Genomic DNA, 27,386 nt, shown 5'->3' on the forward strand with positions numbered 1-27,386 from the left:
AATTATATCAAATTTTATCATTTATCACCCAAAGTAATTGGGGTTGAGGTACTTCTAAGGATAAAAGATCGAAGATTTTGGGTTTATCGGAGAGAACAAACATAGGATTCTACATGGGGTTTTGATCATTCTCCATGGAATATATAAAGAGAGGCTGTCCCATTGTGGAAGTTGATGAGTACAGCTTTGGTGAATTAATTGAATCCTTTAGTTCTTGTGAAAAGTAGCAGCAGTGAGATTATGGATTCCATGGCCACATTCACAAAGCATTTTCCTTTGATTTTCCCTCTTGTAGACCTTTATGAAAAGAGGGTGTCAAAGCAAAGATTGGCTAACCTCATCCAAAGAAACCTTTCCTTTCTTTCCAAATTCCACTACTTTTTCTGCCATGGATATGGACTGTACAGGCTTTGGACATGATAATAGAAGCTTATTTTCCACTCCAAGTGTGCACACAATCAGAGGAGGGTCTAAAGAAGATGATATGCATGGCCTCAAAATCAAACACCAAACTTTAATACTTGATGCTCCTAAAGAAGAATCATCAATTCCCAAACTTTAATACTTAATGCTCCTAAAGGAGAATCATCAATCTCTTTTGATGATATCATTGTCACTACCGGCCAAATCTTTATTGCTTATTTTTTAAGCTTAATTATACTTGTCTATCAATCACTAAAGATTCATCTTAATAGATAAATATGATATTAAGAATAACAAAATTTGATATGATACAATATGTCAACATGATTTGAATCCAATATGCTTTTTAAGAATTTTGGTTCATATATTCGGATTTGAATCAAATTTATGTCGATCCATATAATTCATTTAATAAATTAATGATTTTTAGATGAATTTACGTACCTCAAATTTAATCCAAATTAACCTATTTAATAATAATACCGGTTAATCTAAATATAACTTTAAACTATTTAATCTATATTTGACTCATATTAAATTTATTTTTAAATAAATAGATCAATTATTAAATCGAGATATTAATTATATAGACCCATACAACACTTCATTCAACCTAATAATTAAATAAAAGAACTTAATTATTAAATGATTTAAATAAATTACATGATATATTACATGTTTAATAATTAAGCAATATTTGAATTTATGTTTTTACTATGATTATTATTCTTGTTAGGTTTGAATTGATATATGTAATAGAATACTTAGGATTTAATATAACACAAAACACAAGCCACTTACATAATTTGCCACCTCTACATGATATCACAATAACACCATTCATTCTATCATACTTCCATGTTCTCATTATTTTCTGGGTTTTTGGACCTGTCACACCATTTCAGCCTAATCGTGAGGCAACAAATAACAGGAAGCACATTACCAGAGATGATTAGGAAACAAAATCCGAAAGCTTTTTGAGGGGTCATCTTCACTTCAGCAAGAGAACTCAAGAGAACTCTCTCAAGGAAAAATGTAACAAAATTTGAGCATCTACCTCTTTATAAAATCTGGCTGATTGTTGACAGATCTGACCCAAGCCCATTTGTGGTCCATTGTGTTTACAGGGTTCTTGGCATTGGCCACTTCTGCTATCGGAATATATGCATAGTTTCCATTGATTGGGCCAGAAACAAACCCTGTGTACCCTGCCATGACTCCATGAATGGCCGAGTGTGCCAGAAGTGTACAATACAAGTTGTCTGTGGCATTTGCAGGGACTGCTCTAACCATATACATGGGATCTATGTATTTTATGGTAAACAGCTCGCCAGGGTGGTCCCTGTCCCACCAGCTCTTGAGCTCTGATTTCAACCACCGGCCAACGTCTAAGAAAACCGGGTTCCCAGACTCATCAGTCTCTTTTTTCTGAGCATCACTTCTTGGTATCATATCCTGTCCAGCGCCCTCAGCAACTACCAACACTGCATGCCCGTTCTCTTTAAGTCGTTGTTCCAGAAATTCAAACAGCCCTCCTATCCCTTCCAAGTAGAATTCGTTTTCAGGAATTAGGCAGCAGTCCACGTCTCGGCTGCTTAAGGTTGCATGGAGGGCAATGTGCCCAGTGCTGCGGCCCATGAGTTTCACCAGACCTATTCCGTTGACTGCACTCTCAGCCTCCACATAAGCTGCACTGATTGCTTGTTGGGCCATTTCAACTGCTGTCTGAAATCCAAACGACCGGTCTATTATGCCAATGTCGTTGTCCACAGTCTTGGGAATTCCTGCTATTGAAACATTCAGTTTTTGGCGACAAATCTCATCAAATATTGTCACTGCTCCGCGCATTGTTCCATCTCCACCTATGACATACACCTGATCGAATTCATTATTCAGGGATGAGGAAAATAGGAACTGAATTAGTACCGTTCATGCAAGAGACGGAATTATGGTGAAATAAGCTGCTGGAGTGGCTCATATGGTGGAATCGGCCTCAAGTAAAAGGAGATCCCCCCATTAATTCTATGAACATTAATTGAATAAAATTTCCAAACTCATGCATGAGCACGAAACGTAGGCCTGGACAAAGCAGATCAGCAAACTATTATTCATCCATCCAACCCCAACCAATGCCGTAAAGTCTCTATTATTTTTTTCCCCTTTGGCAAGTTCTCAACTCTTGTATTGATAGAAACCCTTATGAATTCCTACTGAAGCCATGGATGTTAATGCCCATTTATTGATCAGACTCTACTCTATGACAATCATAATCGTTTTCCCTTTTAAAGGTCTCTTCCTTTTCTGGGAGAATTACATGACCCTTCATTGGTGTTGTAGAAGAATATCATCTTCCTCTGAAATGTTCAAAATCTATATAAACTCATCCATGTTCTGTACAGACTAAGGTGCACTTCCCTTGCATGTACTTTCATGTGATATAATCATTTTGGATTTTTATTACTATTTTCCCATGATCATAGCAAATGATCTTTGTAATGGTTATTCCACCTTCTTTTGTTATATCTTCACATGCATGATAAAACTGACTTTTAAACCCAGAGACCAGGGTTATTGAACACATTGTACATAAATAGCTGTATGAGACCGATCTCTAAATGGAGACAAGAAGATCACAGTGCCAAACACAATAATGATCAGATACAATTCAAAGACCCTCATGGACACCTTTCTTCCCCGCAAAATTTCACCATTAAAGCAAACAAACAAAAGCAATATGAACTATGATAAATTTGGTTCTCCTAATTATCCCTTTGGTATGAACAGGGGAGAGTTTGGTTCTCCTAACTGTTCCACAGGTATGAACAGGGGACAGGGTGGTTGTAGGCTCATACAAAATAAAGTTTTCATATACTAAAGGACATTAGAGTTATTATGTGAAAGAAATTTCTAAATTTTTTGAAAATCCAAGGAAAAGAAGCAGGTGGGCCATATAAGCTGCAGCCATTCTTTCACAAACAAAAGAGAAGAGGTCACCATGGGGTTAAAAGGAAAAAGCCCTCAAATCCCCTTTGGTGGCTGATTGCAGCATCACCCAGGTATGGTATGTGTACAATCCAACGCGGTTAACAAGAAGAGTCCAAACACAAGCCATACAGCAAACAAATCCACATATATAATCATAACAATTCAAGGCACATCTGTCAATAAGCACAAAATTTTATCATTAGTCCTTTACCTCCATTGACAACAGGGGATCTAATATCCGATGCACATCTCACTGGCTCAACAGGGCATTTGGTTTGACATTTGACATCAATTAAGCCTCATTCGTGTATGCAATTTAAACACAACAATTCATGCTGAACCAATGCTTGATTCGGCCTCGTACCATTAAAAAGATAAGCCAAAAGGCACCATTGTTTTTTAACCATTACTGTTTTCACAGATCATCTTCATGAATAACCATTTTCAAAAATGATTCAAGGTGGGATTCAAACTAAAGTTGTTCAATAATCCTTCTCGAATCTGAAAGACACCGGCCAAGCTAGAGAACTAGCCCATCATTCAATACCCTCAAAATGTTCAGCAAAACCTTTGATGTCAACAACCACAAAGAAAAAACCTAGACACATAGAGGCATTTATGTATATATAATCGACCTTCTCTTCATAAAACAACAAAAACCAAAGGGGAGATCATAATCAATGCAATGGTTCAGCTCTTGAGCAGCCAAAGAAAAAAAAGGAGTGATAGCAATTTACCTGATCGAATTCATGATCTTTGATGGAATTGACAATCTTTTCAAGATCAAACCCACCTCTGGAAGTTTCAAGCACAGAGCCACCCCTCTTGTGCCAGTCCTCCACCAGCTTCGGATTCAGAGCCACCGGTTCAAAAGAGTAAAACCCTCGATATCCGGCGATGATGCCGTAGATCTGACGCACGCCGTACAGTTCCCAAAGCCCAACCACCAACTCCCTTATCACGGTGTTGAGTCCGGGGCAGAGTCCACCGCAGGTGACGATGGCGACGCGAGTCATGGAAGGGTCGAAGAAGATCTGCTTCCGCGGCCCTGCGCGGTGGTAGGCGAGGTGGGACGGCGGCGAGGGGAAGATGCCGGAGAGGTCGTAGGTGATCTGGCGGAGGATGACATCGCAGGGGGAGATGTAGAAGCCGTCGGAGGGGCGGTAGAACTGGTTCCGGTCCAAGGGATTTGGGAAGGTTTTGAGGTTGGGGAGGTAGTGGGTGAGGTGGGGGAGACTCTGGACTTTAACCGGGGAGATGGTGATTTCGCCTACGGAGGCGGTACACTCGTCGTCGCCGGCTGCCATGGCTGGTGTTGGACCACCGGAGTGGAGGTGGAGGAGCACATGATATTGCGTACGAGAGAGGTCGTTGCATGGGCACACGTGGCAGTGTGTGGGGCCATGTTCGCTGCTTTCTTGACACGCTCTACGACTGGTCCATGGCCCATGATGTGGAAATTTAGCTGCGCTTCATTGGGTTCTGCCCTGTCGGATCGGGCAATCTTGGTGGTGGGGCAAGGATATTGGGTATGACCACCCGACCCATCATAAAAATATTTAGGAAGAATATGATAAATATTAATTTCTTTTTCTAACATGCAATCATACTTCATTTCCATTGTGCTGTTAATTTTGACCTACCAAATACCTGTAAAATTTAATGATGCTTTTTCAATTAGAAATGTTAGTTACAATGGCATGTGTGAACGCATAAAACGGTGGCATCTCAGAAACCGAACTTGCGGTGCAAGGTTATGGAAACTTCTCAAGCAAGGCAAAAAGTCACGAAGCTTTTTGGTACGTGGGTTGCTTAACAACCCTTGGATAAAGGTCAAGCTATTTTAATGTATAGCTCAGGAGGGTTCCACCTGTTCTACAGTTGCTGCTTCCTGGAAATTGTGGTAGCTGACTTCCACTCAAACCCATCTTATATTAACTTATCAAACCTCCCCTGTTTTTTCCCTGCAGCATCTGTTTGATCCAGAGGCAGACTTAGTCAATATGAAGGTATTGTTCTTGATGTTTACATACCTCTTGCATGTCTTTTTCTGTATTATAATTTGATCACACAGACAAATCTATGGTGGCTGATCTTCTTTTGCGGTTGTGCAGCAAAAGATAGTGATGAAGACACATATGAACTGCCAGAAATGCAGGAGCAAGGCACTCCAGATTGTTGCAGAAGGAGAAGGTCAGTGTTCTAACTCACATTTAAGTCTTGTTATCTGCTAGCTCCGGAAATTTCATCGATTTCTTGGGCTGTTGAACTCACAGAAAATGTGGTGGACAGATTATTATTGGTTATGCCTTTTGGCCCTTTCATATGAAAATCAATTAGTATTCAATTAGGATATATATATATATATTCTTAACCTTTCTCTCCCGATAATTCATTTGAAATCAAACCCAAAAAGAAAAAAGAGGAAGAAGGGTAATATCCTTGCATGCAGCCAATGCTATAGCACAAAATGAGGATTTCTGTGGCTGGTTCCACTATCTTTGTCATTCAATTAGAGGAATCATTTCAAAGATTTAATTTCTTGTGGAAAATGTAAAAAATGAAAATGACTAGAGACAGGTTTGGCACACACACTTCAATTCTTTTTTTTTTTTAAAAAAAAAACCCTTGTTCTTATCTCCATGGCCCATCATTTTCATGGGAGAAATCAAGAGTATTTATTTGTCTTCATCCTTGATTTTCCATGTATTCATATATTGAAACAATCTTTGAATTTTGTTACATCAAAATTTAGTCTTGCTTTCTAATTTTCTCCCACGTTGGTTTGAACACAAAAAATTCCGAACTTCCACTAAATGCAGGTGTGGACTTTGTGGCGATAGAAGGCGACCAGAAGGACAAGGTGGTGGTGATCGGAGTTGGAGTCGATCCCATCAAATTGACCTGTAATTTGAGGAAGAAGGTTGGCCCTACGGATATTATCAGTGTCTCAGAGGTGAAATCTAAGTAAAGAGCCCATTCTCATGGAACCATTTCTTCCCTGATAGTTTAATTTTGAAGGTTGTTGGGATGACAAACATTCTGTAATTATTATCCATATGTAGACCAACATGATGAGGCCTACATGTTGGTATTTAAAAGGCTTTTGTGCAGTCAAACGAAATCTTTTCCACCTTTAACAAGCTTGTAAGCTTTTTCCTTTTCATCTATGGAAGGGTTTTAATATTTTATAATGAATAAAAGTAGACTCATGTAAGGACGGATGGTCGCTAATTTTTTATATCCATCACATTTAATTTTTCTTTGAAATTTTTTTGAAATTTAAAATTTTAATTATATTAAAATAAATATATTTTATAAATAATTAAAATATTATAATGTTTTATAATTTATTTTATTAAAAAATATTTTTATTATATGTATACTAAAAATAGAAAAAAAATTAAATCAAAATTTATTTCGAGATAGGAAAAAACACTTATGCTGAATCCACCCAAACCCATCTTAGATTTAAAAAAATAAAATTCAAATTCATAATTAATTTGTTTATTTAAATTTTAAATTCTTTAGAGGATTGGAATCTAAAAAAAATCCGTCCTACATAAAAGTAAGTGCAAAATCCGATAAAAAAGTTATGAAAAAAATTGGATGTGAACAAGAGACCGGAAGAAGCGACGCTTCGAAATTGTAAATTAAGTGGAGCAAACTGCAACCCATTAAGGCCCTCTTCTTTAAAGGAAAATTGAGTGGTGCTTCTTGGTAACCAACACCACGCGCTTCTTTCTCGGGGGTATAAAGTTTGGTCAACGCTAATGGAGGGAATGAAATTTGATTAATCAATGTTTTAGAATAAAAATGAAAATAAAAATTTATTATTATGAAGATCAATCACTCTCGCCAAAATTCCGATTCTCTTTTCCAATTTCCATAATCGCGGAAAACATGGAAATAGAATGTTTGATTGATCGAAATGAAAAATGAGAATAAATATTTTATTTTTATTATTAGTAATTTTTTAATAAGAATTCGAACATATTAGAAACGTGACTTTAAACAATAAAAATAAAAAGGTAAATAGAATATTTGATACGTAGGAATGCAAAATGAGAATGACTATTTTGTTTTCATTCATATTTATTTTTTAATAGGAATGAATTTAAAATTTTCAATTCTTAGATTTAGATGCATATGGGAATATAAAGTTGAAATAATAATTTGTTTTGATTTTACTTTGAAGTAAAAATAAGAATGAAAAAAAAAAATTATCACTAATATCCATACCTATGTGTGGACCCCGCATTTCGGCTTATACGCTTCCACTCGATGACGAAACTCGTTTTTTATTTGTAAAAATGATTTTTATTGATTAAGAAAAATGACTTGGAGTCGCCACTTATTTTTGTTTTATTTTTAAAAGGGTAAACAAAATAAGAAAGAAAAATCCTAAGTATGACTCCTTATTTTGGAAAAGGCGGTTTGTGAAAAACCGGATCGGGTTCGGGGGTTAGGTTACTTATTGGGAAGGTACGGTAAGGACCATAACACCCTTCTAAGTCTCTAAAGTCGGGTCTCTACTAATAAAATGAAGCAATCATGACAATTGATGAGAGAATCAATGAATACTCAAAGTGATCATGCACATGTGAAAATCTAAACATGCATATCGAAAATGACCAGAGCGGATGTGGATGCGTACCTGGGCAGTGATCCATGAAGCGCTATCGAGAAGTGATGTTAGTGCACAATTAAGGAATAATTTCGAGCATGTCATAGAGTAGGATAAATCAATCATGTATCATAATCAAATCGATCTATCCGTCAATCAATCGATCAGTCACATATGTGGGGCCCCCATCAAAACCCGTTTATTTTGCATGAATTAATATCACAGATTCTATTATTCCAGAATTATGAAAAGTTCAGGAGACTTGGTCGTTAGTATTATCGGAGTTTTCTTTTTTATTGTGGGCGGAAATGGATTCGGCGAATCGCGAGTGTTTGATGAGCCAAACTGTCCAGGGAATCTGAATTGTCGGTTGCGGATGCCCTCCGGGTAAGCGCTATCAAAGGATCCGGACATGTCTGACCGGGGAAGTTGAATCGCCATCCTCTCCCATTCGACGTCAGGCGCCGGATGTGAAATATCCGGAGAAGGTGGAACGTCGGTCGGACAGAATTCTTCCCCAGGTGGAATGAGCTATGCCGCGCGTCGCAAGGGGGACCGTCTGTGTGTGCAAGGGAGAGAGAGCCACGTGACATTTTTTAGGGAGGATCCCACAGGTAGGTGAAAGTTTAGAGAGAGAAACGGGTTTGGTGGTATGGTTAAATGGGTGTACACATGGGTATGGTAGAACATGGTTATGAGTAGCATGAAGGATGGGTATGAGTGGTATGGATATGGAAGCTTGGGTGAGTGGTTTTAATGGGTATGTGAAGGAGTGAAGGATAGCATGCACCCGTGAGACTCCATGTAAGTGAGGGAGTGAGATGAAGAATGAATGAGAGGAAAATGAGTGTGGTGGAAGACGCTTGATTCCTGCAAGCTTGAGTAAGGAAATAGGTATGGCTGACGCGAACAGTGAAGAAGGCGTAGACATGTGGTAACCGTGTTATTCATCATGAGAACATGAAGCCTTTGCTTGGACAAGTTAAACTGGATCGAACTAACAAGTTCTTTCCCTACTCTCCGCGACTCCGCCTAGGCCTCTCCTCACAGCTTCAGCTTGCTTCTTCAAACCTCTAATGTCTCCACCCTTTTCTCTGTAGCATTGCCGTCCAAGAAATGATCTCCTCTTTTCAAATATCTCCAGCCAAACACCAGGAAAACTGGAATGCTCTCCTCCTCTCACTCTGCAAAATATACCTAGGTAGTTTGCTACTTTGCTTCACCCTCAAGCTAACGAATCTCCTCTCCAGAAAATGCCAAGAATAGAGGGGAAAAGCGAAGAAAAAGAAAAAGAACAAAAAAAGAAGAAGAACAGAGCAATGTATAAGAGGAGATAATACCATTAAAACCAAACTTTGCATCACGAAGACCAAAAAAGCTTTCAAAAGAGTCTGGTGGGAGGATCTCAATGAACTTAACACACAAACACAAAATATATCCAACATGCAGCTCATACGGGAGAAAACAAAGATCAAATAAACAAAAATCAGAAACAAGTTTGCCTCCTTAGGTAATCAAAGCAATCATCTGAATATCAGCAAGAAACGTAAGGTGATCCTAAAAAATAAGATAAGATAAAGTAAGAGATAATCAAACCTGACTGATTCTTCTCTTACCTCTCTAAAAAAATGCTTTCCCCCTTACTCCTTTCGTTTTCCTCTCCGGCCGTTCCCACTTCCTTTCTTTTTTGGTGTCTTCTTTTGCAAGCCACTCTTCTGCCCTCCTATTCACCGGTCAGCAAACATGGCTTGCCCAATCACTCTCTCCGCTGCTGCAGTCGGCATCAAGCCCTCAGCTTCATGGCTGCCCGTCCCATCTGGCCGGGATTCATGGTAAGAGAGGGGGGTGGGTGTCCCCTCACACTTCAAAAGAATAACCAAACTCCACTCTCCCCAGGTCTTGAGGTCCTTTTTTTTTTTTTTTTTTTAAGTTATAAAAACCAATGTTAATAGAATAGTCTCTGCATGGCTTGAAAAGAGGGTCTACACTATGGTTTAAAATAATTTTATTTTTATTTATTTGATTGTACGATTTAAAATAGTTTTTTGTTTTTAAAAAATTATAACACTGGTTGATTGTTATTTTGGAGAAACATTTTTTTAAAACAAAACAAAATAAATAATAATTTTTAAATAATAAGTGAATTATTTACACTAATTTTTTAAAATAAAATAAAAACATGGACCCATTTGGTTATATTTTGTAAAACTTGTTTTTAAATTAAAAAATAGTTTTTAAAAACAAATTTTAAAAAATATGACCAAACTAAGCCTTGTTCTTTCAATTTTATTTTTTATTAGAGAAAATAAATTTCAAATGAAGTGAGGCTTTGTATTAAATTTATTAATAAGTTTAATAATTCTAAAAAAAAATAATTTAAAACTCAAAAAATATATATATAAAGACTAAAAAATAGACATTATTAATTTTTTAAATTATTCAATAAATTTTATAATTTTTAAGAATAATTTGAAATTCAAAAAACTAATTAATTAATTATAAATAAAATAAAATAATTTGGAATATCATCTTTGTAATGGAGTAATAAATATATACATAATAAAAATTTTGACTCATTTATATCTTAAAAAATTAGATTTTAGTTGTTGTTGTATTCATTTAAAATAGAATAGTATTAGTAATTAGTAATTAATAATTATTCTTTATTTTTAACAAAATAAATTAATTATGTTTTTTAATATTTATAAAAAAAAAATCATATTAATAGTATTAATTTTGAATTTTTATTTTTTATTTTTTAAAAAATAAAACAATTAATGTTAATATCTATATTTTTATAATATTTTATAAAAAAAATAATATATGATTTTATTATATTATAAATATACATATATTTATTAAAAATTATTTATTTTTTAAATTTATTTATAATTAAAAAATTATTTTTATTTTTAATAAGAAGTGAATTAAATTTAATTTATTTACAAATTTAGTTTACACTATAGAATTGAATTTAAAATTTGTGTTTTTTTTATAAAACAAAAAAATTATTTTTAAAAACAATTTATTTAGAAAAAGTCTTTAATTTTTTAATTTTTAAAAATAACCTGTAGGAATCAAAATATCTCGGATGAATTGAAGTCCCATTGAGAATTATCGCTAGTCTTTGTTTATAATAAAACAACAGAAATATTGTTGGAAAAGAAAGAAAAAGAAACTGATAAAACTGGTGATTCCCATCCACTGCGTTGAAGACAGGGAAGGTTCTTAAGTCTTGGTCTTCTTTCTAATTGATACAGCTGGAGTCAAAAAAGTAAATCCAAAAACTTTTAAGTCTTTGTATTAAAAATATCCTTATATTTATCAAATTCACATGAATCTCATGAAGCCATTGTATCATACAAGGAACTATAACTATTTTATGAAGTGTGGAGCGGAGAAAACTTTCACATCTTGTACTCAAGGTGTCAATTCATCCCATCAATTGTAGGCCTACTTAAAAAGACTCAGCTTTAATTCATCGGTTGGAATGGTAGTTGAAGGTTAACGTTCATTTTGGGGTGACTAGTCTGGGTACTTCATTGATAATGACACAGTAGACACAGTAGACCAATATTTTCATCAAGTCATACACTAGACTCAGTTTTTAATTCATTAGTTGGAATGGTGGTTAAAGGTTAACGTTCATTTTGGGGTGACTAGTCTAGGTACTTCATTGATAATGACACAATAGACCAGCTAATCCAATATTTTCATCAAGTCATACACTACACATATATCCCATATGTATACTAATTTAAGTTGTTTAACAGAAACCATCTTAGGAATAAAGGTCTATAAATTCAGATCACTAGCCCTGAGCTTGCAGGACACGATTTCAATTTGGGGAGATGAAGGTAAGATGTTTTGCAAACAAATGAATACTATTTATTTTATTATACACGAAAAATCGGGGGGGGTTGTTTTTTTTCTTTTTCGTTTCATTGTTTTGAGTTGTTGCAGCAAAAGGTGGTACTCGGTGTCTCCCTTAGTTACAAGAAGTCGTGGCCTTGCTTTCTTTACGGCGAGCTCACTTGCCCTTCCAAAGCTATGAAGATTGTATCCGGTTTCCATGGTGTGTGTGCCCTTTCCTTCCTTATTTGTTTGCTGGGTTTTTGCCTAATGGATTACATAATATAAGGCTAGCCCGCATGGGTTCTTCCAATAATTTAATGGAAAACCTGAAAATTTCATATAATGGATGTTTTTGGTGTCACAGGTGTTGAATCTGTAACATGGAAAGATGACAAGAGTAAACTTGAGGTTACTGGTGAGATTGATCCGGTTTGCCTGACAAGGAAGCTGAGGAAGAAAATTGGACCTATAACAATAATAAGCGTGGAAGAAAAGAAAGAAGAAAAGAAAGAAGAAAAGAAGGAAGAAAAGAAGGAAGAAAAGAAGATTGAATACATTGGCACTCAATGGGTTCCATGGCCGGTCTATGACAATTACAACCCTGACCCCTGCACCATCTTATAAAAATCCCATTGAAATGAACTAGTCTACATAGCTGGAGCAAAGGAATGCTTGAGAATGGAGATTTTCTCTACCAAAGAGAAAACCAAAGCATGTAAGACACCGTTGCTTAGTCCTGTGCTGTATTGGCTGGTGCATTTACTTAATAAGGATGTAGTAAACAAAAATTTTGAACTACAAATGATATTATTAAATCCTAAGAAGTGTAAGCTTTTAAGAAAATTTGTTGTTTAATACCGTAGCAGAACTTGGTTTGACGTGATGCGTAACCAAATATCATACATGGTCTATAAGTTTAACAATTGACATGTTTATTTCCTCATTTGATATTTCTCTTATATGTAAGGAAGAGTGTTAAGGAGTATGATATATATATTGAGTCCAAACCCTATAAGCTTAAACATTTAGAAAAATTGACGATCCAACCGATAACATAAAAAGGATATGTTACATAATTACAAAGCATGTCATAATTCATTATAATCGCAAAGTAAAATCAATAACTACTGGTAATTGATCATTGAAAATGTGTAACTTGAAAATACATACTCCCTTTCATGTTCAACATATACCATTTAATTTTTTGCCTTCCGGATAATGATAATTTTTAATGAAGAAATTTGATGGGGTTTTAGCCATAGAAAAATTTAAGTTGACTAGCAAGTCCATGGAGCATATACTTGACTCTTAAGTCAATGAGGGATTTTGATAAGCATCAAATGTGTAGCTTAAAAATACATACTCCCATTCATGTTTAACGGGTAATGATAATTTCTAATGAAGAAATTTGGTGGGGTTTTAGCTATGGAAAAATTTAAGATGACTACTAAGTCCTGACTCTTAAGTCAATGAGGGATTTTGATAAAGATACAACAATTTTAAAGAATATTTTTTACAAAAATATATATAATAATTCAAAATATGATATTAAGATGCGGAGGTATGAATACCACATGCTTTGTATGCGGGGAATTGCACCTTCAATTAACAAAATAAGTGGAGGACCAATGGCTTACGTAGCCATTTTCATAAATGATATGGTGAATATCTTATCTAAAATTTTATTATATAAAACATTTAAATAAATATAAATATTTTTATCCACAATTATTTTTATAATAATTATTAATGACAAATATGAAAATAACAGAAATTAATTAATATAATAATTTAAATTTTTTAAAATAACAAAATACATAAATATGTAATTAAATTAAATACATAATTTTCTTTTTATCTTAAATATATTCTCATATTTAAATATTATATATATTCTATTTAATAAAATTTAATGTATTAATACATTTATATTTATCTTTATAATTTAATTTGACATATTTAATATAAAAAAATTAAATATTAATTATATATATATATATATATATATATTAATTTCTTGTAATTAATTTTAATTTTAATAAAATATAAATTATATATTTATGATATCATCAATTCGACAGCAGTTCAACCACCAGACTAGTGAATCAGTAACTTTTTTAGTTCAATGTTTCAATCATAAAAACATTGTTATTTCTTCGTAAGACAAGTATTATAATTTTAAAAATGCCATATTAAAAAAAATGATATTTTTATCAAACTCCCATAAAGAAAAGAAAGAAGAAAAGAAAGAAGAAAAGAAGGAAGAAAAGAAGATTGAATACATTGGCCCTCAATGGGTTCCATGGCCGGTCTATGACAATTACAACCCTGACCCCTGCACCATCTTATAAAAATCCCATTGAAATGAACTAGTCTACATAGCTGGAGCAAAGGAATGCTTGAGAATGGAGATTTTCTCTACCAAAGAGAAAACCAAAGCATGTAAGAAACCGTTGCTTAGTCCTGTGCTGTATTGGCTGGTGCATTTACTTAATAAGGATGTAGTAAACAAAAATTTTTAACTACAAATGATATTATTAAATCCTAAGAAGTGTAAGCTTTTAAGAAAATTTGTTGTTTAATACCGTAGCAGAACTTGGTTTGATGTGATGCGTAACCAAATATCATACATGGTCTATAAGTTTAACAATTGACATGTTTATTTCCTCATTTGATATTTCTCTTATATGTAAGGAAGAGTGTTAAGGAGTATGATATATATATTGAGTCCAAACCCTATAAGCTTAAACATTTAGAAAAATTGACGATCCAACCGATAACATAAAAAGGATATGTTACATAATTACAAAGCATGTCATAATTCATTATAATCGCAAAGTAAAATCAATAACTACTGGTAATTGATCATTGAAAATGTGTAACTTGAAAATACATACTCCCTTTCATGTTCAACATATACCATTTAATTTTTTGCCTTCCGGATAATGATAATTTTTAATGAAGAAATTTGATGGGGTTTTAGCCATAGAAAAATTTAAGTTGACTAGCAAGTCCATGGAGCATATACTTGACTCTTAAGTCAATGAGGGATTTTGATAAGCATCATTGAAAATGTGTAGCTTAAAAATACATACTCCCATTCATGTTCAACGGGTAATGATAATTTCTAATGAAGAAATTTGGTGGGGTTTTAGCTATGGAAAAATTTAAGATGACTAGTAAGTCCTGACTCTTAAGTCAATGAGGGATTTTGATAAAGATACAACAATTTTAAAGAATATTTTTTACAAAAATATATATAATAATTCAAAATATGATATTAAGATGCGGAGGTATGAATACCACATGCTTTGTATGCGGGGAATTGCACCTTCAATTAACAAAATAAGTGGAGGACCAATGGCTTACGTAGCCATTTTCATAAATGATATGGTGAATATCTTATCTAAAATTTTATTATATAAAACATTTAAATAAATATAAATATTTATATCCACAATTATTTTTATAATAATTATTAATGACAAATATGAAAATAACAGAAATTAATTAATATAATAATTTAAAATTTTTAAAATAACAAAATACATAAATATGTAATTAAATTAAATACATAATTTTCTTTTTATCTTAAATATATTCTCATATTTAAATATTATATATATTCTATTTAATAAAATTTAATGTATTAATACATTTATATTTATCTTTATAATTTAATTTGACATATTTAATATAAAAAATTAAATATAAATTATATATTTATGACATCATCAATTCGACCGCAGTTCAACCATCAGACTGGTGAATCAGTAACTTTTTTAGTTCAATATTTCAATCATAAAAACATTGTTATTTCTTTGTAAGACAAGTATTATAATTTTAAAAATACCATATTAAAAAAAAATGATATTTTTATCAAACTCCCATAATGGTCTATGAAAACAATGGTAGGCAAGCATGACCAGGTCAAATGAATTTGATTCAACATGGCCATGGAAGCAATGGTGTGCAGGCATGACCATGTCAATGAATTTGATTCAACAAGACTGTTCAGCAAGAGCTAACACGACGCGCAATCTGGTTCACAATCTTGATGATTAACATGGACTTAATTCATTGAAGATTTGATTATAAGAATTTTAGGAATCAAATCTAGATTTGCATACGAATATTCTTCCACTTGGTTTCTATGGAAAAAGATGAAGGTCCACATCTACTCCTTCAGGACCATCTTCTTCTGTAAACTTCTTCACTCACAAAGACTAGTCATTCCAATTAAATCTCTCTTGGTTCGGGTCCAATTAGGCCAAAATTTATGAGATTCATTTTCCGAACTGATATTCCCTTTGATGGATTCCAGTCCTTTGTGTCATAGTGCAAATAAAATGTTCTTAGCCACCAATAATTTTGTAGGTTCTTTAACAATGATCTAATTAAAATCAAAAGATTGGGTATTCGTTTTGATACATTTTCTATATTCTATTTTTTAAATAAATAATAATAATAATAATTTCTATATACAATATAAAACCCATATATAAAAAACATTAATTAATTAACCTATATTTTTAAAAATTATTTTTAATTTTTTTTATTTACCCTTCAAAAATTTTTTAAATTCATTAATTTTCTTTTTTAAAAAAACCAAGATGTGTACTCAAATTATCTATCTTATTCAACTTATTTTTTCATGCTCTTTAATTTTCACTATTTTTCTCAAACAAGAGCAAGCATCTGGTTCCAATTTTTGTCAACATTTGAGAATTTTCCAGTAATTGATATTGACTTCAATTGCTGTCATATTAAAATATGCCAAGTCTTTCACATTTCGGGTCATGGGTCTTGCACATGTGTATGTGGAAATCATCAAAGTAATCAAAGTGTTCCCATGAATTAAAATCAGCCATACATGAACTTAATTTATAAGGTCAAATTAAGCTGCTATGACTTTCTTAATTTCCATCACTTGTAGGCCCTGGCACTTGGACTAGGAATCTCTAATTTCACTAACATATTAGAAGAGTAGTTGCCATTTATTAATTAATTCATCAACTTGGATTTTTCCATATGCCCATATTCGCTGGAATTGCAAGGAAGCAGGTAATTGAAAGGCCTATAAATTAATTTGTGATGGTACCACAAGTCCTACTACATTACAACTCCTTGTCAAAATCTCAAAACTTCTCTAGTCCTCAAGCCAGGAACCCATTTGAATTCAAGGCTGAGCACAGGTCGGTCACTAGGCCAAGACCATGAAGGTACGATGAGTACACCACTGAATATCACCTCTAGCTTAGCTGTAACTTCAATTTTAATGCATGGAGCCGATTCGATGTTTGATAGTGTTTTTCTTCGAAGTATTTTAATGGAAGCGGTTACTTTATTATTATTAGTAGGAAAATCATCTATGAATTGTTTCTCCATAAGGCGTTACAGTGATTTTTCAATTTTTAAAAACGATTTTTAGGTTGAATTGTCTCTTAATTTATTGTGTTTGCTGTTGCAGCAAAAGGTGGTACTGAGCGTCTCCCTTAATTACAAGAAGAAGTGCCCATGCTTTATTTTTGGCAAGCTCACCAGCCATTCCAAAGCCTTGCAGATTGCAGCTGGTTCATCTGGTATTAATCTGCTTTTTCCTCCATTTCTTTCTGCTTTTTTCGTCTATAAACACCAAAATTTTCGAAGATATTCATGTTCCTACTGGCTGTTTTTGGTTTCGTAGGAGTTGAATCTGCAGCATGGCAAGGCGATGACAAGAGTAAACTCGAAGTTAGTGGTGACGGCATCGATCTGATTGCACTGACAGAGAAGCTGAAGAAGAAAATTGGATACACGAGTATAGTAACCGTTGAGGAAAAGAAAGAAGAGAAGAAGGAAGAAACGAAGGAAGAAACGAAGGAAGAAGTTCCAGCTCTAGTATACCATCCAATGGGGTTCCCACACTATCTCCCGCCCAGCAACTATGGCTTCTGCACTGTCTTCTAAGACCCCATAGAGACGAAGAATTGAAGTGAATGTTTGAGAGTTTAGATTTGGAGAGAGAAGAATATTATGCATGGCAGAAAAAGTATTTGTAATGAAGTTATATAGTCTCAACTGCAAATCATAAGTACTCTTACGGCCGATATATATAGCTCAGATTTTCTCCTTCTGATCATCTTCTAAGCTTCATGCTGATGATTTCATTTAAGAAATATGGTGGGGTATTGTCTAAATCCTAAAAATTTTAAGAGCATGTCGGATTCTAAGGTCCGGTTTAGGTTATGTTTGATTCTAGAAAAAGTATTAAGAAAAGAAAAAAAAATTATAAAGAAAAATGATTTTTTTCATGTATGATTTTATTGTAAAAAATACGAAAAAAAGTTTAATATAATTAAAATAAGAAAAACATTTTTAAATTATTTAATATTTATATATAAAAGTTAAATATATGAAAATGAGTTAGAAACATGATAGAAAATTAATTTATTGATTTTAAATCTATTTTTTTTTTTTATTGCAATTTATCTTAAGCTTTTCGAACATCAAACATAACCTTAAAGTTATAAACTACCATGAAAACAATGGTACGTCAACATATCTATATTTTTATGTCAACATCATGATAGTATCAATCGAAATTTGTAAATAAGTTGAACTTTTTATTATCTTAAAAAACTGAACTTAATTGTAAAATAGAACTTAATTTAATAAAAATAATATATGATTGCTATAAACTAATTCTCCCGTTATGAATATTTTCAATGTAACTCAAAAAAAAATGTACAGAAAATGAGAGGTCCACACGTATCCTTTGAAACTTCTTGATTGAGACACAGAAGTCCTTCCAAAACTTTATTTACAAGTGGAACCAAAGTCCCTATACTCGTGAAAGAAATGGAGTATTTTGTTTTACTCAATATTCTTCATTGAATCTTTCTTGGTCTCCGGGTCCAGTTAGGCCAAACCACTGTACTGATAACCCCATTGACGGGTTCCAAGTCTTCCAGACTTCCAGTTATTGATCAATTTACTAATGCTAATCATATATTTTTTAGCCATTTAATCATGCAATTTGTAAGTTATTTAAATTATATATTTAAACAACATTGGTTTGTTCAAACTATATATATTATATTGTATTAGTATCTAAATTGGCCAATATTAATTTGTTGTTCCGCTTAATCATGTATAAATTATCACCTAGTGCACCATCAAATCATATATATATATATATATATATAACTTAGACGGGTTAATCGGATTAATGACTAACCTAAACTCAATTTGAATTAAGAAATAATTTATTCAAGTTTAACTGAGCCCGATCTTTAACCTAAGATACTCAACCTAAACTCAACCCAAACTCACTTTTTTAAATTTGGGCTAAAAGTAGATTGATTAGATGAGATTTGATTTGGTCGAATTGATTAGGTTGTATGATTCAAAATCTATCTATAGTATTTTATTTTTTTTTAAAAAAAAGTTTATATATTTCTATCAAAATTTAAATAATGATAATAAAAATAAAATAAAAATAAACTTATATCTTTCTAAAAAAAAATTAAAATATATATATAATATAATTATAATTTAATATTTTTTTTAAAATTTTAAAAATATATATATTATTTTATAATATATAAATATTATAAAAATATTAAATTAGATTCAAGTTAAATTTGAGTTGTTCAAACCTTAATTCAAGTCTCTTCTAAATTGAATTCAGATTCAGAAAATTTAACCAACCTCAATCTAAGTATTGAAAACATTTATCCAGATACATCCAAACATTGAGTTGGTGTCGGATAATAACAACTTGTTGAAGGGCCCACCCCTAATATAAATAGCTTAAAATACTTTAAGTTCGTTGTCATTCCACACTAAGTGGTCGGGTCTAGTGTATGAAAATCGTGGATGGTCAGAGCGTTCCCACCAATGAAAGACCAACCACGGACTACTGTAGACTAGGGGTCTTTTTAAATTCATTACATAGCTCTCAAGAAGAGTGGAAGTTTGTTAATCAACTTGATTTATTTTAATTTAGATTTTATATACACATATATTAGATGGAGTTGTTTGGAAGCAGTACCCTGTAAAATATGGTTCAATCCAAGCTTCCTTTTTACAATTCAGATTCAAATCGGGTTAAACTTGGGTTAGTAAACATGCATATATTCGGGTTTGTCATGTTAATTATAAACATTACATAAGCTTAATATCTATTTCCCTAAACATTTTACCAATCAATTTATATTTAATAAATTAAAAATTATTAGCAATATTTAATTGATTGGAATTTTATAATTTTTGCAAATAAGTGGCAATATATAAATTTATAGCATTCAAGTACTTAATTAATTCAATAATTATAATCAATAAAATGAAATTAAAGCTCAAAAAAAAAAAAAAAAAAAACTATCACATAAGATTAGGTGACAGTTTCAAGTAATTTTAAGTCGACAATGAAATTAAGATTAAAAATTAATCATTTAAATAATCTATCATAGTCAAACAAAAGGATGATTTCTCTATAATATTATTTTAATCCCTAATATTTAAAATAATAAATATATCTTAATATAAATAAAATATGTATTATTAAATAATCTCTCACTCTATCTCTCTCTCTCTCTCTATATATATATATATATGTACATATGTATATATTTAACTTAAAGTTGACTGACTCCTTAACTTAAGCCCAATTCAATTTAAATCTCTCTACATTAAATTGACTGACTCAACAAACCGATTCAATTTAATTTACCCTCTCTCATAATACTCTCTTCTAATATATATAGATTAAGTGATGACTCTTTAACTTAAACTTATTAATTTAATTTGAGTTGACATTTTTTTCATAAACCCAATCCAAACTGTTAATTAATTAAGTAGGATTGGGTTAAACCCTCCTAAATTGTAGCCCTAGCCTATAGCATGTTCCATCGAGCCAGCCATGTGACATCTTTTGTAAAACCCGCACCCAACCGTGTAGATAGTCATATTGTCCGCTTTGGGCCCAATGGGGCCCTCACGGCTTTAAAACGCCCTCTTTAAGAAGACATTAGCTCGACCTCCCATATCCGATGTGGAACATCACAAACACCCCCCCCATGTAGACACAACGTCCTCGTTGTGTCCCATGAGATTGCGGGGCCAAACAGAAAAACCAAACAAACCCCACACCGGGGTCGGCAAAGCACCCCACACCGGGGTCGGGATCGGCTCTGATACCATTTGTAACGACCCGCACCCAACCATGTAAATATTATCCGCTTTGGGCCCAAGGGGGCTCTCACGGCTTTAAAACGCGTCTACTTGGTTAAGAGGAACCTCTACATATATAGCGCCAGGAACATTCTCCCCTATCCGATGTGGGACATCACATCTCCCATGTCGTCTAGTCCTATCCGTTAACTTAGTAAGCCCCTTGTGACCCTTTGTGTCTAGGAATTGCCTTCCATGGGATCCAATCACGTAGGGATGAAAAAAAAAAATTGGCAAATCAGTAACCTTAAAAAATTCAAACCAAATTAAGTTAGTTTTTTATTTTTCAAAATATTAAGATATATTGGTGATTTTATGAAGATAACGAAAATTTTGGTTAGGGTTATAAATATTTTAAATATATAAAAATCAAATTGAATATATACAATTTTGTCTTGGAATGCCATTTGTATTAATAATTGGTCACCCCTGTAACCAAGTTCCTTTGAGGGGTGGTCCCTCTACTGACTAGAGTTCACTAATAGCACACGTCATGCTTCCAAGGAATTCATCATCATCACTAAGCGTAAAATGTTGAGATATGAAAGTGATATTCATGAGTTCACTATATTGTTAAATAAGGATACAAAGAAATAATACCTATAACAATATAAACAAGAAATTAAAGTATAAATAATAAGACATAATAACATATATGTGATAATGTACATGTAATATTACATGATTAATGAAGATTTTTCGATGTCCGATAGTAAAATGGTGTCGCAAATCAAGTAGAATGAGTTTTATTCAAATGCCCTCCTAGCACTTATCCATTCAACTAGTCCTATGTGTTGTCTTATCCTTGCACTTATTTCCTAATAGAAAGAAAATCCATTTAATGATCATGTTATATGTTAAAGAGTTTAATTAACATATTAGGATCAATTTAATCATTTAATATTATAAATTTATGTGGATTATAAATTAATTTATTATTTAAAATGATTTATAAAAATATATAAAAAAAATTAATATAATTTGCTTATAAGAACCTTATTTAAAAATTTATTAAAATATATAATAATATAAATAAATGAATTAAATTATAATTATGTCAACATAAAAGGATAATAAAATAAGTCATACATGCCTTGAATCGTATCTAGGGATATGAGCCACACCCCAACTCTGTTCTGTCTCATTAAAATAATTTTTATACCCGTTTAACTTATTTTGAAATTTTTTATTTTTATTTTCAAAAAATTAATTTTCTTATAATTTTTTTAATTACTTAAATATATTTCATAAATAATTAAAATATTATAATTTTTATAACTTATTTTATTAAAAAATATTTTATTATGATTAAAATTAGAAAAATAAAAATTAAATTAAAATTAAAATTTAATTTTATATATAATTAGAAAGGGAGAGATAAGAAACATCTGAATCCATCCTGTTTTAAAAAAAATTATTTCAAACTTATCCTTAACCTGTTTATTTAAATTTAAAGAGACAGTATCCAAAAAGCCCATCCCATCATCATCCCTGATCTTATAAACGCTTGATATGATAATTAAATGAATTATTTATAGATCATGATAATTAAAGCATGATAATATTTCTCTAACCACAGCAGTTATTACTCTTATTATTGATTTTCTCTTAAAAGACAAAATGCCCATGTAGACCATTACGACACTCATCTGCCACTCCCACATCAAACATCTACACGCGCGTAAAGGAAGTGAGGTTTCTGAAACCCATCCAAGGTTTTCCCAAACAACTGCTTCATACTTCTTCGAAACGCCACCGTCCTCCGCCACGACCACAAGCCGGTAATTGGTGCCTGACACCACCTGAGTCTCGCCGGAGACCACGCTCTGGAACTTCAGACTCGCCGTCGCCTGCTTGTTGTGCTCCGTCACGGCGAATTCTCCGATCTCTTGCACGTGTGGGTCGCTAATGTTCTTGATCGGACGCCAGCCACCGGCGAGAGCCTCTGTCCGGGCGGCGGAGCCTCCATTGAGGAGAAGGAGAGCGGCGGTCAGGAATAGGAAAAGACGGTTTTGCCCCCACGTCATCGTCGTCGATTTTTCACAGTTTTCTCGAATAGAAATATCTGGGAGAGCCGTGAGGAATAAGGATAGCCTGGTGGTGGGTTGCATTTATAGGTGTGGAGCGTTTGGATCTGCCCATGAAGTTTCTTGAAATTACAAAAAAAACCACAACGGTAAAAGTAAAAGTACATAAGAAAATTTAAAAATTAATTTTTATTATTTTGTAGTATTAATAAGTTTTATTATATTAATATAAATAAAATAATAAATAAATAAATGATAAGATCATGAACGAGGATTGGGTGAGAGAGATATTTGTCTAGTTGTGGAATCTCATTAAACTTTTGCTCCAATTGAATAAAATTTTTGGGATCATAAGAAGTTTTACTAAAAATAAAAAATAAAAGAAAATTAAATGATGATGTTTTGAAAAAATTACCCTAGGGAAGAGACAAAAGGAAATTAATGTTGATTTTTTCACATGATCTAATAAGATCTTAGGCTTGGATTTGCATCTATCTCATAATTGGATCAACTAATATTAACCTTCTTAATAAAAGAAATCATGTTCAAGTTTGATGGACTAAACCAATGTAACTATTTTATTTAATCTTATCAAAATGATTAAGGGTATGTTTTGCAACTATTTTTTTAAACCGTTTTTTATTCTTCAAAACAAGAAAATATGTTTGATAATTGTTTTTTAGAATAAATTTTTGTTATCTAAAATAAAAAAATAAAAAATTATGTTTGACAATTTAAAAATTATTTTCTATTTTTTGTTCTTGAGACAAAAAAAAAATGATGTTTTCAAATGACATCTTTTACTTATTTTCAATTGTTTTCATTTATTTTTTTTAGGATTATTTTAGAAAATAATTATACAAGTGTATAGAATAATTAAAAATAAAGTATTTGATATAAAAATTATTTTTAAAATATATTTAAAAAAATATAAAAAAACATGTTAAAAATATTTCAATCTACAAACAAATTTTTGTTTTATAAAATATCATAGAACAATTTTCAAAAACTATTTTAAAAAATAGTTACCAAACATGGCCTGAATAATAATCAAATCTAATGTATATTTAGAACTATAAACTAATTAATTTTAAATATCATAAAGTTCTGCAATTGAATAACTAAATTAATTAAAATAGAATGTTTTATTCTTAAAAGTTTAAAGTTAAAAAATTAAATATAATTTATAAAATTAAAAGTTTACTAAAAACAATAAAAAAATATATTTTTTTAAAAAATATTCTATAAATTAAAATTCTTAAAAAAGGTTTAATAACTTGTAATTAAGTTAATGGGTTTAACGTGTGATGAAGGTTGTATTATGCTATTAATAAAGGAATTATTTTCTTAACAAGTCATTTTAATATAGTTATTAAACAAGTCATGTTTGGAATGAGTAAATTTCAAATATTTTTATTAAATGATTTTTAATAGTTTTTTTTTTTTTTTTTTTTTTTTTTACTTCAACATGATTGAGGAGTGAACCAACTTATTTTTCAATGAGTCAAAGATCCTGTAATCCTACTTCTCACACGAAGAATTTGTTATAGAATTTTGGAGCCCTTTTCACTTCATTTTAAATAGAATTTAAAAATAAATAATGTTTAATAATATTAAGTATTTTTAATATTTTTTTTAAATGTTTTGACTCATAAATTTGAAAAAATATATAAAAAATCTCAATTTTTATAAATAAGTTTTATCTTCATCTATTTAAAAATATTTTAAAATACGTATACTTTTTCAACAATCAAATAACTATTTTCTAGAATGACCTTTTGCTTGTTAGGTTAATAATGTCAATTAACCATGAAAACTGATTTGAGATTAATAAAATAATAAATTTTAAAAATTAAAATATATAAAAATAAAATATTAACTTTCACTTCCCTCAATCACACTTGTAGAAAATATAGATTCGAGAGATAGTTGAAAATACTATGAGAGGCAATATTTTATTTTTAAAATTTTAAGTTTTTTTGTATTTAATTTTTAAGTATTTTAGTTTTAATTGTATTTTTAACTTTTAAAATTCTTATTTTATTGTTAATGTCAACCAATAAAATTTTTATTCAATTATATATATATATATATATATATATATATATATATATATATAAAAGATGAGAACATTAGTGGATTTATATAATATATAATATAAAATCATTATTAATTAAGGAGTTAAAAAGATTTTATTTATCACTAGAGGGAGAATTTTTTCAAAATGATCTGTATGTCATATTAATAATAAAAAAATTTATAATATATTTATTTGTAAGATACTTTTATAAAATTAAAATGATAAATTACTTTTTTGACAATTTTATTTAATATTATCAAGTAAAGAGGTATTTTAGAAAATAATTATTTGACGTATAAAAAAGTGTATGTATTTTGAAATATTTTTAAATAGATGAAGATAAAATTGATTCATAAAAGTTGAGATTTATTTTTCTTTTTAAAAAAAAAATTGAGTCAAAAACTCACTTTTTTTATTTATTAAGTATTAAAAAATAAAGAAAAACTAATACCGTTAGGAATAGTGGTTAATGGTTGTTTCCATGGGTATAGCTTTGTTAGAATAAAACGGAATTAGTTAGTGTTTTGTTATAAAAATAGAGTCATCTGCTAAGAAGGGTATTTATATACCTTGTTTTAATTATTCCTTTTAGCTAATGAGAAATTATTTTCTCTGTTAAGTTTTCTCACATGGTATTAGAGCGATCTAGGGCTGCAAAATTTCTATGGTTTTTGAAAGTTAGAAAATGATCGAATAGAAAGTTAGGTTTTCTTTCTTTAGGTTTTCTTGCAATTTGCTGAAAATTTTAGAGACTAAAAAGGCATCATTTACTCTGAAATTTGGAGTATTGATTCGTAAATGCCTTCGATGGAGGCTTCGATTCAAACCATTGCTCAAGATTCATCAATGGCAGCTTAAGAACAGTCAAGATTTTTACCTGTGAGTTTCACACATTTTTTACCTCTGCGATCAAAGGTTATGGATTACAAAGATTTGTCTTCTTTGAGTCTGTAATTCCTCCACAGTTTCTATTGAAATAAGATGCACAAGCCGAAAATGTGAACAAAGTCTTTGTTGAGTGGGAACAACAAGACCAATTGCTTCTTTCGTGGTTGCTCTCATCGATATTTGAGAAAGTTCTTCCGAGTTTAGTTGGATGTGAAACCTCTTTTCAAGTTTGGGTGAAATTAAAGAAATATTTTGTGTCTCAAACCAGGGCTAAAATCGGACAGTTTAAGGATCAACTTAAGACTACGAAAAAAGGATCTTTGAATGTTGTTGAATATCTATCCAAAATCAAGAGTTGTGTTGATTCTTTAGCCTTGGTTGGTCACATTCTCATAGGTAAGACCAAATTGATGCTATTCTAGATGACCTCACTGATGAGTATGATGCTTTCATCACCTTCATCCTTACTAGATCTAAATCCTATAAAGTAGAAGAAGTTGAGTCTTTGATTACGATACAAGAAGCTAGAATTGAAAAGAATGTAAAATCTCTTGATTCTGCACCGTATGCCAATTTTGTCTCGTCTTCTACTAATAATGGTTTTGGAGATCGTGGCAAAAGCAATTTCTCCACCAATTTTGGTCAAGGAAAAGGTCGAGGTACTGGTCAAGGTAATGGAGGTCGTTTCAATGCTAGAAACTTTGGTAGAAGCAGAAATTTTAATGGAAGCAGAAGAAATGGTGATAGATCTGGTGAGAATAACAACTGGAATAATACCGAAAAACATCAGTGTCAACTTTGTTGAAGGTTTGGACATGAAGTTGAAAGGTGTTACTATAGGTTTGATCCAAGTTTTGTTAGTCCAACCTCTTCTTCTCAAAATAGTGGTGGTCCTCGTGCTTATTTAAGCTTATCCTCATTCCTCAACTTTGTTTACAACACCTGAGGTGTTCAATGATAACTCTTGGTACCCTAATTCTGGTGCTTCAAATCATGTCACTCCAAATGCCTAATAATCTTCAACACAACACTGAATTTACTGGTCAAGAAAAGGTACACATTAGTGATGGTTTAGGTTTGTCAATTTCACGAATTGGTCTTTCTTATTTACTTTCCTCTCTTACTCTTAAAGAGCTCTCCTTAAATCATATGTTTTTGGTTCATTCTATTACAAAAAATCTTCTTAGTGTTTCCAAATTTGCAAAAGACAATAATGTCTTCTTTGAATTCCATTATGATGCTTGTTTTGTTAAGGATCAGGATTCTCAGGTTGTTCTTCTTACTGGGA

General features: G+C 31.6%; 5 protein-coding genes across 5 annotated transcripts; 3 read left to right on the forward strand and 2 right to left on the reverse strand.

Moving 5' to 3' along the window:
• Positions 1-1,174: 1,174 nt before the first annotated feature.
• Positions 1,175-4,745, reverse strand: LOC117923756 (ATP-dependent 6-phosphofructokinase 2). The gene is made up of 2 exons (XM_034842194.1): positions 4,146-4,745; positions 1,175-2,298 (listed from the first exon to the last, which is right to left on the reverse strand). The coding sequence occupies exons 1-2, from the start codon at positions 4,713-4,715 to the stop codon at positions 1,477-1,479; spliced, it is 1,392 nt and encodes a 463-aa protein (XP_034698085.1). The 5' UTR covers positions 4,716-4,745; the 3' UTR covers positions 1,175-1,476.
• Positions 4,746-4,876: 131 nt separating this feature from the next.
• Positions 4,877-6,628, forward strand: LOC117923757 (heavy metal-associated isoprenylated plant protein 47-like). The gene is made up of 5 exons (XM_034842195.1): positions 4,877-4,937; positions 5,090-5,207; positions 5,379-5,417; positions 5,523-5,601; positions 6,231-6,628. Exons 2-5 carry the CDS (start codon positions 5,109-5,111, stop codon positions 6,377-6,379), a joined length of 366 nt encoding a protein of 121 aa, XP_034698086.1. The 5' UTR covers positions 4,877-4,937; positions 5,090-5,108; the 3' UTR covers positions 6,380-6,628.
• A 5,181-nt stretch (positions 6,629-11,809) lies between these two features.
• On the forward strand, positions 11,810-12,878 carry LOC117924234 (heavy metal-associated isoprenylated plant protein 3-like). Its single transcript, XM_034842822.1, has 3 exons — positions 11,810-11,892; positions 11,999-12,110; positions 12,255-12,878. The coding sequence occupies exons 1-3, from the start codon at positions 11,887-11,889 to the stop codon at positions 12,512-12,514; spliced, it is 378 nt and encodes a 125-aa protein (XP_034698713.1). The 5' UTR covers positions 11,810-11,886; the 3' UTR covers positions 12,515-12,878.
• Positions 12,879-17,019: 4,141 nt separating this feature from the next.
• Positions 17,020-18,011, forward strand: LOC117924138 (heavy metal-associated isoprenylated plant protein 47-like). Its single transcript, XM_034842710.1, has 3 exons — positions 17,020-17,112; positions 17,361-17,472; positions 17,577-18,011. The coding sequence occupies exons 1-3, from the start codon at positions 17,107-17,109 to the stop codon at positions 17,837-17,839; spliced, it is 381 nt and encodes a 126-aa protein (XP_034698601.1). The 5' UTR covers positions 17,020-17,106; the 3' UTR covers positions 17,840-18,011.
• A 4,693-nt stretch (positions 18,012-22,704) lies between these two features.
• Positions 22,705-23,171, reverse strand: LOC117924026 (cysteine proteinase inhibitor 1-like). The gene is given in 2 exon segments (XM_034842575.1): positions 22,705-22,824; positions 22,827-23,171. Coding segments are annotated over 2 exon segments (354 nt in total). The 5' UTR covers positions 23,131-23,171; the 3' UTR covers positions 22,705-22,774.
• Between the last annotated feature and the right edge of the window lie 4,215 nt (positions 23,172-27,386).

The sequence above is a fragment of the Vitis riparia genome, chromosome 10 (genome assembly GCF_004353265.1).
Source record: "Vitis riparia cultivar Riparia Gloire de Montpellier isolate 1030 chromosome 10, EGFV_Vit.rip_1.0, whole genome shotgun sequence".
Classification (NCBI taxonomy): domain Eukaryota; kingdom Viridiplantae; phylum Streptophyta; class Magnoliopsida; order Vitales; family Vitaceae; genus Vitis; species Vitis riparia.